At 41.8% G+C, this 13,816-nt stretch overlaps 1 protein-coding gene across 2 annotated transcripts in view; it reads right to left on the minus strand.

The window, feature by feature from the left end:
* ppp2r2ba (protein phosphatase 2, regulatory subunit B, beta a) overlaps positions 1–13,816 on the minus strand; it is a 43,369-nt gene that overhangs the window by 951 nt on the left and 28,602 nt on the right. For both annotated transcript variants that reach the window (XM_086308548.1, XM_086308555.1), the window contains exons 2-9: positions 12,839–12,936; positions 11,507–11,672; positions 9,514–9,626; positions 7,073–7,250; positions 6,602–6,766; positions 3,146–3,315; positions 2,460–2,551; positions 2,231–2,354 (exon numbers count right to left, since the gene is read on the minus strand). In XM_086308548.1, coding sequence (XP_086164674.1) covers positions 2,231–2,354; positions 2,460–2,551; positions 3,146–3,315; positions 6,602–6,766; positions 7,073–7,250; positions 9,514–9,626; positions 11,507–11,672; positions 12,839–12,936 — 1,106 coding nt within the window. The remainder of the gene's footprint in view (positions 1–2,230; positions 2,355–2,459; positions 2,552–3,145; positions 3,316–6,601; positions 6,767–7,072; positions 7,251–9,513; positions 9,627–11,506; positions 11,673–12,838; positions 12,937–13,816) is intronic.

Genomic DNA, 13,816 nt, shown 5'->3' on the forward strand with positions numbered 1-13,816 from the left:
AAGTGGGAGTGTGGCAGCTCGCACGTTTCACTGATGTCAGTCATTTGAAAGATGACGGGGTGGGTGGGGTGCTGACTAGGCTTGTAGCTGGCGTCAATGGCGTCACTGAGCTGGACCTCTAAACCGTGTTGGTGCTAAGCGTTAAGAGGCCCATGCTCCAGTTTTGGTGAGTTAAAAGTCTGGCTGTATTTATTAGGTATCTGTGTCTGCGAGATATAAATGGATGCATCTTGATAACGAGCCAAGCTAGTGTTAGCTGATAGCTTTGCACCCTTCCAGATATGGTCAGTTTGGTTCAAAAACCTCTAATGGTGATAGCCAAAATGCTAAAAATAGGACTTAAAAAGGGCTATTACCAACATTTGTTTCAGGTTTGGTCACTTTACAAAGTTGATATAAGATTGAGTTAGCAAATTAGCTAGCCCCATATTTACACATGAAAGAACATAAATCTAAAGTTATCTTTCATGAGCAGAAAACAGAACTTTGATGAGAGCAAGCAAAACCTAAAGTGCTTCAAAACCTAAACCTAAAGCTGTTCTTTACAGCTTTGTGTATACAAAAGATTCTTCTCTCCACTGAAAACATGTATCCGGTCTTTAAGTCTGACGTCATTAGCCATGTCTGGGCCCAAACTCCGCTGCAAGTCCCTAAGTCAAATGATCACTGCAGCATTACTGAGAGTTGAAAACTGTCTAAATTCTCTCATCTGTAATAAAATGATCAATGTGGCTGCTCTACCAGGTGTAACAATTAAGTTTAACGTCCAGGCATCCATGAAAACAGAATTTATGATATTTAACAGAGTTAGAAGTTAGCAGGGCGTTAGCTTGCTAGCTTCCATCTAAATATAATATACCATGTTCTGACTGAGCGATTTATGAAACAAATTCAAACGTACAGCTCTGCTATCACTTCCAACATAAATGAAGACAGAAAACTAAACAGCAACGACATTTGTTACTGAAGTTGGGCTAGCTGGTATATAATGATGTGCTACGTGATCGCTAGCATGACAAAGCTATGTTAACATAACATAAACAGTAAAGCTGGAGGGCAAACGCTAACAAACGGAGGACTTTTTTCCACACGATAAAAGTTAACATAAGGGTTCCCAATGGTTAGGGGCAAATGCAATTGCATGGCAGAAGACATTACTGTAAACTGACCAAACGTCAGTCAGGAGAACCACCTAGATAATCCATTCACAATACAAGGTTAGTCATTAATATACTGCTGCACGGGCTGGGCTGTAGTTACATCGTAAGGGTTTAAAAACTGAGCTTTAAAGTGATTAGCAGTAATAAAAACCGAGAGAAGCTGACTGTTTTTAGGGGCTTGTTGAGATTAAATAGAACAAGATACAAAGCATTAAAACATGTTAAAACACATGACAGCCTTATTAAATGCAGACTACTTTGGGCCCGGAAGCAGTATTCATCACGTCATCACTTAAAGACCGGATTACTGCAGTTTGAAACATAAGACTGCACTGTGTACATATACTAAACACATTTCTTTTGTTCATTTGTGTGTTGTATTCAGTCATGATTGTCACTGTTAAGTCAGGTCTGTTTTGATATTGAATTTCTGGACTTGTACAGCAGATTTCTAGTGAGGACATTTTTATCAAAGTTACAGAATATAAGGAGGGGAAGTGAATTGTTTTTAGTGACACCATTACTTTAAAATCTCAAAACCGACTGGTCACAAAAACTGCTGGTATTTACTTAATCCTTTTTTTTTTTGTCATAAATGAATATCATAGATGAACTCAAAGACATCTGGAGGTGCCACTTTCAATCAGTGAAAATTACAGCAGGAAATTTCACTATTGACCAGCTTTTTATAGATATTCAATAAATCATTTGGCTTAGGAAATAATTGACAAATTAATCGATTATGACAATCATTGCTTAAACCCTGAACTAATTACATTATCAATGAGTCTGTCAATGATTGCCTCTGATACTTTGGTGAAAACATGTCAGAAAATAGTGAAAATAATGTCAATCACAGGTTTCCAAATTAACAAATTGAATACTTTTGCTTGACAAATCAAAAGATATTAACTGTCACAGATCCACACAATCCAGCAAGAATCACAATTTTGGAGAACCAGTGAATAATTAGCATTTCTCCATTAGAAACTCACTTGCGGTGAGGCATTATAAGACTAAAACCAGATGTCTTTGAATTTAAAAAGGATAACTTGTGTTGGTGATGGTACCTTGCGAGGCTTCAGAATAGCTCTGGGTTTGCTGTTCTCTCTGGATGCTTCCAGTGTGACATCGCGTTTGGTATTTCGGTCGAACATTCGGAAAAAATTGTTGTAAGAGCCGGTCATTATGACGCTGAGGAGGGAAAAAAGAAGAGAGGGGGTGTTATCGAGAGGGGTGGCTGGATGGACCGAGCGGTTGGTAGATCTGGTCGATGGCGGCGCTGAAAAGAAGTCTCACCTGTCTGATCCATTCCAGACGCACTCAAACTTGTCAAAGATGCAGTCGTTTTCGTACAGAGAACACAGCTTACCCCGTAAATAGTCGTGAACCTGAAGAACAAAACCAAAAACATGACAATCTGCAGTACTTTTTGGATCAGTCTTTATAGGCCTTTGGAGTTCTTCGCATTGCCTTTTAGTGGGCAAACACACCGAAACCATAAGCTGCACCACCATATGCTCTGCTTTCAGTAATCCCTCAAGACCTGGTGACCTGTGCTAAGATGCTAGGTAGCAGGTGGAGGCTGAGGTGGAACTGGACAGAGAATCCCTTGAGCCCGGTTGATGGCCTTATCAATCATGATCTGCCCTAAGATGGCTTCCCCTGATCAGACAGCGTGGACGTGACTGCCGTGACCACACAGTGGGAGGTTCTGCCCTCCGGGTTCCATCAGCGCCTATACTATCCGTCTTCTTACGGACATTCAGCTCAATAAGCCCTCCTGGGGTAATTGCTACACATGACACGGTTACAGATTGGCAGGGTGACAGTGAAACAGGATTATATTGAGTGATAAGCCTGAAATCAATAAGTTTTGATTTGATCTGGGCACAGCGGTTATTTACTAACTTCAGCAGCGGAACATTTTCTTTGGAGCCCTCAAGCTATCCAAAAAGCACACGAGAGAACAATGAAAAGCGTACCTGGTACGTCTCGAGCGGCTTGTTCTCCATTTGAAGGTCCCACACCTTTACAGTGAGGTAGTCTCTTGTCATCAGGTAGCGTCCGCTGTGGCTGAACTTCACGTCAGAGATGGATGAGATGATTTCAGAGAAGAAGGAGCGAGTGGATGGATCCTCTGGCTCCTCAAAGTCTACATGTAAAAGAAAATGTATAAAGCAGTTATCTTTCAACAGAAGATTTTACACTGTTGGTGCTCGCTGCTTTAAAGACTTTAAATCGCTTCAAGGAGGAAGATTCGGTTTGGGCAGTGGAGGCTGCTATTAGAAAACAATGACAGCCACGACAATGCCTGGATGCTGAGTTTTCTGCAGCAGCTGCATCTCCTCACAGAATTACATGTGTGTTTAGAGAGATAGTTGTGGGTCAGCATGGTGGGTAAATATTGGTTATGATTCATATTGATTTTGGCAGCTGCTGTTCCGTGTGTAGGCCAGCACGCTGGGGATAACAGACAGGCATTCCATCGTTAGCTGTCAAGTTATTGTTCCTCCTCCTCCTCCTCCTCCTCTTTTCCTCCCACCCTTCCTACCCTCTCTCTCTCTCTCTTTAAAAAAAAAACCAAAAAAAAAAAATTCCCCCACCATTCTCCCCCCACTTCCACTCAATCCCACTCCTCAGCTGAGGCCTGGAGAATAGCTCTGTGATGTGTCAGTGGGGAGTCTAACTAGGGATGCAGTGTGAGAGATGAAAAAAAAAATGGGGGGATGAGGAAGGGATAAGAAAAACAAATCAATGTCAAAGTGCTGGGTCCATATGAGCCCTGCTGGATTTGTATGTGCGCGCGCCAGCGAATGCGTGCGAATAAGAGCAAGTGTAATGTGTGCATGTATATATGCATGTGTGCCCCTGCCCTCCCTCCCATCCAGATCCACGGGTGGATAATAGGGTCCCCGGGGAGTCAGCAGGGGGGCTGTTTGGTCCCTCTCTCTATTTGTCCTGGGGCTCAGCTCACTGGCAATCCTCGGCGGCCATTCATCCTTCCTGTAAAACTGACTGATAGCAGCGTGCTCCAGAATTTATTTATTTTTATATATATATATATATATATATATATATATATTAGAGATGGACCGATCCGATATTACGTATCGGTATCGGTCCGATACTGACCTAAATTACTGGATCGGATATCGGAGAAAAATAAAAAATGTAATCCGATCCATTAAATATCACGAAAGCACCTCACAAAACTTGCAACACGCCGTAACTCACCTCAGAACGTTAGCACGTCAGAGCAGTATGCATCACGTGATAGAGCAGCTGTGGCATGCGGGACCTGTCGGTGGTCTGGATAGCATGTGGAGCTTCGCTAGCAACCCGGCATTTCATCTCCGACAAAGTTATCCCGAGAGAAGTAAAGCAAGTGTGTAAGTCCATCTCTGAATGTAAAGCATTCCTGCGTTAAGCTTAACGAGCGATATATGGAGCGACTTCCTCCTCTTGCTGCTACTTCAATCATGAAACTGATCAATGATCAGCTGATCGGCTTTTCCGAGTCCGTCTCTCTAGTTTGTTTTTGGCCCACTTTGCACCAGAAAGAGGAAACCAGCGGCTGAACAACAGCAGCACGTTTAAGCTTGATCAGCTGTTGTTAGAATTTATTTATTATTAGTTTCTACTCGAGGATCTTTTTCTACGTAGCTGACGGCTGGTAACTGTGCAGGGGCGGATCTAGCAAAGTTTAGCCAGGGGGGCCGATAGGGCATTAACAGGGAAAAGGGGGCACAAAGACAGACTTTTCTTTCTTATTCTCATTTAAAATGTCAAGCTTTTAATAAATAATTATCTGACACCCAAAGTTTTAATTTGATGTAAAATGAATAGAAGTCAATTACTGTATATAGTAACTATTAAGTCTAATATATATACCCTAGTAAGCTATAGTACTTTTTCCTTTGGGAAGGTACCATCTGTGCAGTCTGCAATTTTGTTGAAGAAAGATGTTGAATCTATTTAATATTTCTTGAAAAATAATTGATTTCTGTGCATTTTTTTTCACACTGCATCAAATTAAGGTTGATTACGTCGATTAAGCATCATGAGGTGGAGCGTGAGGGGTGGTTCCCTATTTTTTATTTATTTATTTTTGTTGTTGCTGGGAGTTGGAACCCTATTAGTTAGGTTGCTTAATATTTACGCTAAGTACTCTTTAAAATACCAGAATAGGGAGGATGGTGTAGGTTTAAGTTTATTAGATTGATCAGTATTGCTGAACTATGAAACATTTTTTTTGCATACAGGTATAACAGAATAGCTTTAGTGTAGTTGTTGTTTTAAACTTGAGTATGAACTTATACAAAATGCAGCAAGATATTAAAAAACAGTTTTGTTGATTAAAAAACACTATATCGGATTCATATCGGTATCGGCAGATATCCAAATTTATGATATCGGTATCGGTATCGGACATAAAAAAGTGGTATCGTGCCATCTCTAATATATATATATATCCTTCTATATAGAAGGAGATACACTATGATTGTGACTTTGTGTTGTGTGTGTGTCACAAAAAGGAGGAGTGGTGTGTGAGTGCAGGAGAGAAGGCTTTACATTGCTCTGAGCCGTAAACGTTAATGCAGTGAGACAGTAGGTTGGTATTAACAGACCTCTCCTGAGGCTAACAAGAGCACCTGCCTGCTTTGCCTGTGTGTGTTTGCTACAAGCACCTGTCTAGGAATGGCACACACATGCCAAACAATCAGAGTATGAAGCCGACAACTTCAACTGCCCAATGTCTCCAAATGTAAACATTTTTTTTCCAGCTCTCATGTGATGCTCATGTGAAATTCAACAGGCCGTGTTGGTGCTGGGTCCAGTGGATCCATCAATACGTCTGAGGAAATGAGTGACATTATTGAACAACAGGGTGTGTCCATGAGGGACTAATGCGATTGCTCTTAAGCCATTGATTTCCCAGCAAAAATGTCAATGTATTCATTATTCATTCAGCTAAAGTGTATCCATGTGATGTCAAGCTTCGGAGAAGGCCATTCATTGTTTGAGACGCGCTACAAGATTTATTCGTGTGTTATCAATCGTGGCATATTGAGCAGGGGAAGCCCACATGTCACAGCTGAAAAAAAAAGGTGGAGCTGAGTGTGAATTTACAGCCAAGGTGTGGAATATTGGAATCGGGCTATATTTCCCTTGTTGATTACCATCACCTCAATGGCAATAAAGGCATCGATGGAAATTGTTGATTTTTGCGGTTTTGCGTCCCGTGAATTTTGCAGTTCTCCAGTATCTAAATTTTGTCTGCCTTAAAGGAATAAATTAATACAATAGAACAAAGGTGTTCAGTATTTCAGTGAACCTTTAAAGAATTGTGGCTAGATAAAAACAGCCACGTTTCTGGTAGGTCTACCTGAACACTAAGACACTTATTCAATCTGCTCCCATGATGCTCTGGTACTCACATTTGCAGTGCTTGTCGCAGAGTGCGGCTTGTCTCATGTCACAGAGGCGTATTGAACCTTTGCTGCTACTGTAGGCAAAGGTGTTACACTCCTGCGGGTGGAACTCTGCAGAGGTGATTACTTCCGTCAGCTCCTCCATGTTGGCTGGTTTGATGTCCACAATGTCTGAGAGAGAACCGCTAAGGAACAGAAGACTACAGTGGACATGTAACCCACAGAGTAAAATGAAAAATCGTGCCACTACTGAAATGCAGCCCTGGAAAAAAATACATATTTTATGTACAAACTGTTACTAACAATGATTTTTTTAGAACCTCAAATCTATTTATCACCCTATCATTATTATCATTATTAATTAAAAAGAATTAAGTGTGATTTTGAGTGTTTTTTTCTTCTCTTTTTTGTCTTTTTTAAAAATGAAAACAATGATAATCATAGGAAAAAAAAAAAAAAAACAGAACAAGAGGATACTGAAGCTGCGGTCGGTGATCTCCAGGTTCCACAGGTTTATCCGAAGGTCATCGGTGGAGATGAAGGTCTGAAGGTCGGAGTTGACAGAGATGGAGTTGATGTGGTAGGTATGGGCGTTGCTGAACACCCGTCTGGCTGTAGCCTCGACCATCAAATCCATAGGCTGAAGCACCGGCACCTGGAGTGAACATTTAAGGGAAAATGTAAAGTAATGCAGACAAATATGCAAGAATAGAAAAATCAGCTTGAGGTTTTTGAGGGTAGTAATTACTAGGCTGGCCTTCTGTGAGTGTATCTGTGTCTATACTTGTGTCGGTGTGTGTGATTGTCCAGATATTTTAGTGAGGACCATTTGGGCAGTTTTGTGTGTGTCTGTGTGTGAGGCACAATCGGATGACTCCGGGGATTTATTTGACATTTACTCCGCAAATCTTAATGACACAGAAGCTCAAGGGCTGCTTGATGAGTTGGTTCAATCAGACCGCAAATATCTCTCTGCTACACAGCTACCCAGTAATCACGCCTCCTTCTCTTTCTCCAAGTCACTCCTGCTTTCTTGTTTGTGTGTGTGTGTCATGGAGAAAGAGAAAATGGAGAGAAATCGAAGGAGGTGGAAAAAAAGACATGGCCCGAGGGCATCGGCAGGCCCTGCTGAGGAATGATAACTGAACTCTGCAGAATTAAGACAAGCTTGCACAGACACACACACACACACACAGACACACAAGAACCCAGAGTTGCACATTGCTGCTCGGGCTTCAAAGAAGCCCAGTACCAGTCTGCATGCAGCCCCCCGTTGGCCAGATAAAACCCAGACAAAGAGAAGAGAGGGGAGGGAGCGAGGAGAACAAATCGGCTGCTTCTTCCCCTTTTCTCTCGTCCGTTGCTGGCACTGACAGAGACATGGCAGCCCAGCAGGCTGCTGTATCTCCGTGGATGTCACTTTATTTCCATGTCTTTCACTGGCTGTCCAGAGAGACACAGAACATATTAACCCATAACCCCCGAACACTGACAGTTGTGCCGTTCAGCTTGCCCCTTGCAGATTAGCTGTGATCTGATTGTCTTTGTAACATAATATATTTATACATTTCTGCCTTAAAAATAATACTTCAAAGTAAATCAGTAGGTTATAATGTTTTATATATGTCTTTATGAGATACTGAATGATAAACTTTAAATCATTGTATGAATTCTAGGATGAATATTAGTGAATTCCTCCCTCTCCTCCTCTGCTTTCTCCCCCTGCTGAGATTTCACAGCCTCTAAACAGGATTGCCACAGTCCCGGCCTGTCCTCCAGGTTGCTATGATCCCCTGGCCAGCCAGACAAAGAGGGACAGACACGCTGAACACAGCACTAATCTGCAATGGCAGACACACACAGACACAGTCCTGTGTGTGCCCTCTTTTGTGTGAAAATTAAATAGGTAGCGGAGTGATAAAAACGAGAGAGAGAGAGAGGATGATCCCTTCACGGTGTTCATCTCAGCGCACATATTGATCGCTCATTCTCAATTTCTTCTGCCAGAAGTTCAAAAGAGTCCAAAGATAGCAGGTTGCTTTGTTGGTGTCAGACTCTCATTTATCGGGACTGAAACTGATCACAAATGAAAAAACAACTGTGACACACACAGGCGTGCAGCATATGTCACTAAGAAGTTTATGCTGGATTAAAGGCTATCATAGCATAAAAGGCTGAATGCTAAATTTTGACTTAATCAGCTTATCTGAACTCTGCTTGCTTGGATTCCATGTGCAGGTCTTTCCAGAAACGCTGGTTCATTCAAAATACGTGAGCCTGGGTTACAAGCAGCAGTTGTGGGATCTGTAAAACAGGAATCTACCAAAAGGTTAAATGAAAGATGCTACTGCTAGGTGATGCTTTTAATTTCGTTTTTAAACTGAGCACCACAAATATTCTTAAATATTTCTGATATCCATGCATAAATAAATAGTTCTCCATCCATCTACCCTCTATCTGTTATCTGGAGCCTATCTCAGCCTCCACAGAGCACAAATATTCTTCATTTTTGTTATTTATGGATATAGTGGCAGTAAGTTGTCATGTTTTACTTTTTTCTATAGTAGTTTTTTCAGTCTTAAGCCACCCGGACCACTGATGCATGGCTTCAAATATTTCATTTTTGTCAGATTTATCGCAGTCTCGTTGGGTCATCCAGCCTCCCCTCAAATAGAAAATCTGTGGTTTTTAGTGACAGAGAATAAAAACTCTGCCATCACTGACTCTAATTTTCACGTCCATAAATTGCAGTCCATTTCATTGTGGACTAATTCAAAGTAGTGCCATCGATGCAATGTTTTCATTCCACTCAAATGTTGTGCACTGTCTAATAAAGTGAGTGTAATCTAGTCGCAGCCTATTTTCACCGCAGTGTATGTGACATCATGGGTGTTGTGACATTCAACAGTTTCACATACCCGTAGAGTGGTGATGGTGGATGGGTCTCGGATCCGTCCGTCCTCATCCTTCAGGTTGTAGCCTTCAGGGCGCTTATCCCTCTCACTGATCTTCCACAGCTTCACTGTCTTGTCTGAGGTGGACACGTCACACAGGCGCACAGACATACACAAAATACAGTTAGATCACGGCTCAGCAGAGTGAATCTCAGATACAAGATGGATGCGGGGGGCTGGGGATACAATCTGGCAAGTAGCTGGGCAGAAGCCAGCAAGGATGATGAATGGCGACTCCTGCGTAGATTCTGATGTCACCGATATCAATCTACAAGTTGACTTAATTTCCCTGCTGCTGTTTATACCCTCGCCCCTCCCCTCCCACACCCTGGAAAAGCCATCTGGGTTGCTTTTCAATTTTTGCATCATATAAACATCGGTTACATCTCATCTTCTCGGTCTACTGAAGTGGATGGCAGCCGCAGTCAGGTTGTCTGCTTTTTTTTTTTTTTTCCTCTCCCCTCTTAATTTCCGCTGCGATGCCGGTGTCAGAGCAGCGAGGCCATCGCCACAGGACTCTCCACCATCTGCTCCAGCCACCGCAAGCACGTCTGTAGCAGCCATGCGTGAAGCCCACAATCTGCAAGACGTCTCTCAGCTGATGTGTGTACTTGTCTGCTGTGGCTCTCGTACATGTACGGCGTGTGTGGTGGCACATGCCTTAATATGTGGCCCTGCTGTGACAGCCATGCATGAAGCCCTTAATCTGAAACTCTTCTGCAGGTGACACTTGCTCACCCAAGCAAAACAAGCAACACTGTGTTCTCCCAAAAAGTCAAAAAGACACTGTCAAGTGATATTCATCACACCTCCTTTTACATCAACTGCAAATCTGAGCATTCTGCAAAGTGACGAATGAATCATTTTGCACAGTACCTGACTAATAACACTAGCTCACATGTAAACATACTCCAGTGTAGGGCTGGGCGATATGGCCTAAAATCCCTATCGCGGTATAATTTGAAGCACGTGCGGTAACGATATATATCGCGATATATTATTTTCTTCTGTATAAGGTATTTTCCACACTATAAGGCACACTTAAAATCCTTTAATTTTCTCAAAAATCGAGAGTGTGCTTTATGTATGAATTCTGGTTGTGCTTACTGACCTCGAACCGATTTTGGCGTGCAGAAATCTGTTAAAAAATGTTTTAGTACAACTTTGGTAAGCCACACTGCTTGATGAATTGTCAGAGCATTACGGCTGCCGTAGTGAGGAGCTTCGCGGAGTAATCTGGGTCCAAAACTCCGTCCTCTTCAGGTCCCAAAGTCAAACGAACACAGAGTTAAAAACGGTCTAAATTCTTTCATCTTTAATAAAATCATCAGCGATGCTGCTTTACCAGGTGTAACAATTAAGTTTAACATCCAGGCATCCATGAAAACAGAATTTATTAAATTTAACGGAGTTAGAAGTTAACAGGAAGTTAGCTCGCTAGTTTCCACCTAAACATGATATACCATGTTCTGACTGAGAGATTTTTGAAACTAATTCAAACGTACAGCTCTGCTACCACTTCCAACATAAATGAAGACAGAAAACTAAACAGCATTGGTGTTTGCAAGGTTACTGAAGTAGGACTACCTGGTATATAATGTTGTGCTACGTGACTGCTAGCGACACAGCTATGTTAGCATAACATTAGCGCAGTGAAGCTGGGGAATGAACGCCAACTTTTTTCCATTCGATAAAAGTTAACGTGAGGGATTCTGGTGGTTAGGGACAAATGCAATAGCTGCGATGCTTTCGACCAAAACAGGCGCTGCTTGATGACGTCATCAACATGCGCTATCACGATAGAGCGGTGTAGTCAAAATCTTTATCGTTGGCCAAATTTATATCGTTTCTATCGTATATCGTTTCTATCGCCCACCCCTACTCCAGTGATAGATTATTGGTTCTTTTGACCATTCTGATAGTTGTGCTGCTCTTACAGCACCTTAGGTGTACTGACCGTTGGTGGAAAGCAGGAAATATGCTGCATTCTGCTGAGGAAGCCATTTGATCTTGTTGATCTTCTCCTCAATCTCCAAACTCTTCAGGTAGTCAAACTCTGGCTCATGGCTCTGGAATGTGCTGTAAACATTGTACTCCCCACGACGCTGGGGCTGACTCTTACTCTGCAGAGGAAGAAAAAAAAAAGAAAGTGAAGCACAGGTAGACTTTGTTTTTTTTGGTGAAAGTTTCATTAGATTCCCGTGATTATAAGACAGGTGTAAATGATTCAATATTAGATCTAGCATTTTGGAAAAGATGTAATTTATCTTTAATTTATCTTAAATTCCCCCTTAGGAAGCTTACTACCAATAATAATAATGCATTTTATTTAAAAGCACCTTTCAAGACACCCAAGGACACTTGACAATAGAATAAAATACATAGTAGAACAATGACAAAACGTAATAAAACACTTTAGTCAAGCTTTGCATTTGGGGATCTCCTCTCCTAATTCTGGTTTGACACAATTACATCAAGCCCCTACCTCCACGGATGAAAAGTAAAAGTTACATGGAAATGATATCTCGTTCTGAGGCTGCGAGATAAGGGTTTTGGGGGGGTCACCATCTTGTTTGGAAAAATGAGATATGACCAGGAGGGGCAGGTCATTCACTGGCTAACAACTTGTGACTGAAACAACAACAGTTGTTAGCCAATGAGCTAACGGGTAGATAAAATAATTTACAAAAAAAGACTTAATTTTTATGCCGTATGACCCATAATATGAACCATAAACGCAGCAGGTAAGTGTTTAGCATTTCCCATATGTAGGAAAATGGGAAAATATAGGATCAGAAGTCTTTTATGCAACCACAGCCATTGGCATTTGGTGGCCCTCAGACAGTATGCAGGATAGGTTTAAGGAACTTCCGCGAAGACTTCATTTCCCGACCTGGAAGCTATACTTTTTTTTTAGTAATATTAAAATGTTAATACCACAGGAAAAATTAATGAGCGATTTCATGGTGGCCACATCCATTTTTTTATACAGTCTATGATATATTTACATAGATTCTGGAATATTATATGTTGAGTAACAGAACAGACTAGATTTTCGAATTGGGGCTTTCAACAGTACTTTTGTGCCACATTGTTACATGTCTTCATAATGTTGGTCCAACAAAAGCTTTTTGTTTTTTAGCATATTTACAGCTGTCCTTTTGAAATACATCCTCTTGCTTGCTAGTTATCAAAAAAACAAACAATCCAATGTTAATGCTTTAAGGCTGTCAAATCCTTTTCAGCTGAAGGACAGCATAATTATCACTGCATTGTTGGCATTTCCTACCTCCTGCTCCCTTTGGAAGACAACCACTCTGCCTCCTTTATCCCCAGTGGCCAACAGCTCCCCCGATGAGTTAAACTCCACCGTTGAGATAATGTCAGCTGCAACACAGGAAGCAGAGCAGACAGGGGGAGAAAATGTCAGTGTGAACAAACCTGTCAAGTATCTGACAGAAAAAAGGAAACACTTTTTCAATGGGATCTTCTAGAAAACACTTCAGGAGAAAAGGGAGGGGAATCTCATGACAGTCCCACAGAGGACTCCTCGGTGCAGACAGCCCAGTTTGGAGGAAATATAGGTTAGGAGAAACCACTGGATGAGTCACTGCATGATAATTGAGACTCTTGTCTGATTGAAGTGAGCCAATCTGTGTTATTTAATTGCACTTCTGCTTATTAGAGGACTCTGCCGCCGCACTCTTGCTCATCACAAAACACATTCAAAAAGCTTTAATGTGTTTTAGCAACATCAGTTATCAGTTGCCTGTATTTTACATTTTGAAGCATCTCTGCATAGCTACAGGTTCACCAGAAAGTAAATATCGGACACCTACCCTTAAGGTAGGTTTTCCTCTCCTCAAAGACATACAACTGCCTGAATTTAGGAAAGGCTAATGGTGACTGTAATTACGTATTATACAGCCCAGGGATAAATTGTCATATCATAAAGTCTGTCTCTCACACACACACACACACACACACACACACACACACACACGCGCGCGCACACACGCAAACCACAGCAGAGGCTAGCCCGGTTTTAAACAGTGACAATAATATTAGACAGAGAGAAAGAGAGAGAGCGCTTGTTGTTTTGTACCCCCCACGCCCTCTGTGGACCTGCTGCTGGTGGAGCTCTGAACAGGAGAGGGGAATGTTGCTATGGAGACCGTTTCCATCTCTAGCGGCAGTCAGAGAGAGCGAGAGAGAGAGAGAGAGTGTATGTGTGTGTCAATAGCTCTCTGACTTAGTTGCTGATGCT

This window comes from Aulonocara sp. 'chitande type north' Nkhata Bay, linkage group LG2 (genome assembly GCF_057382095.1).
Source record: "Aulonocara sp. 'chitande type north' Nkhata Bay isolate Kocher_YH1m ecotype deep benthic linkage group LG2, A_spYH_male_GT1.1, whole genome shotgun sequence".
NCBI classification, from domain to species: Eukaryota; Metazoa; Chordata; class Actinopteri; order Cichliformes; family Cichlidae; genus Aulonocara; species Aulonocara sp. 'chitande type north' Nkhata Bay.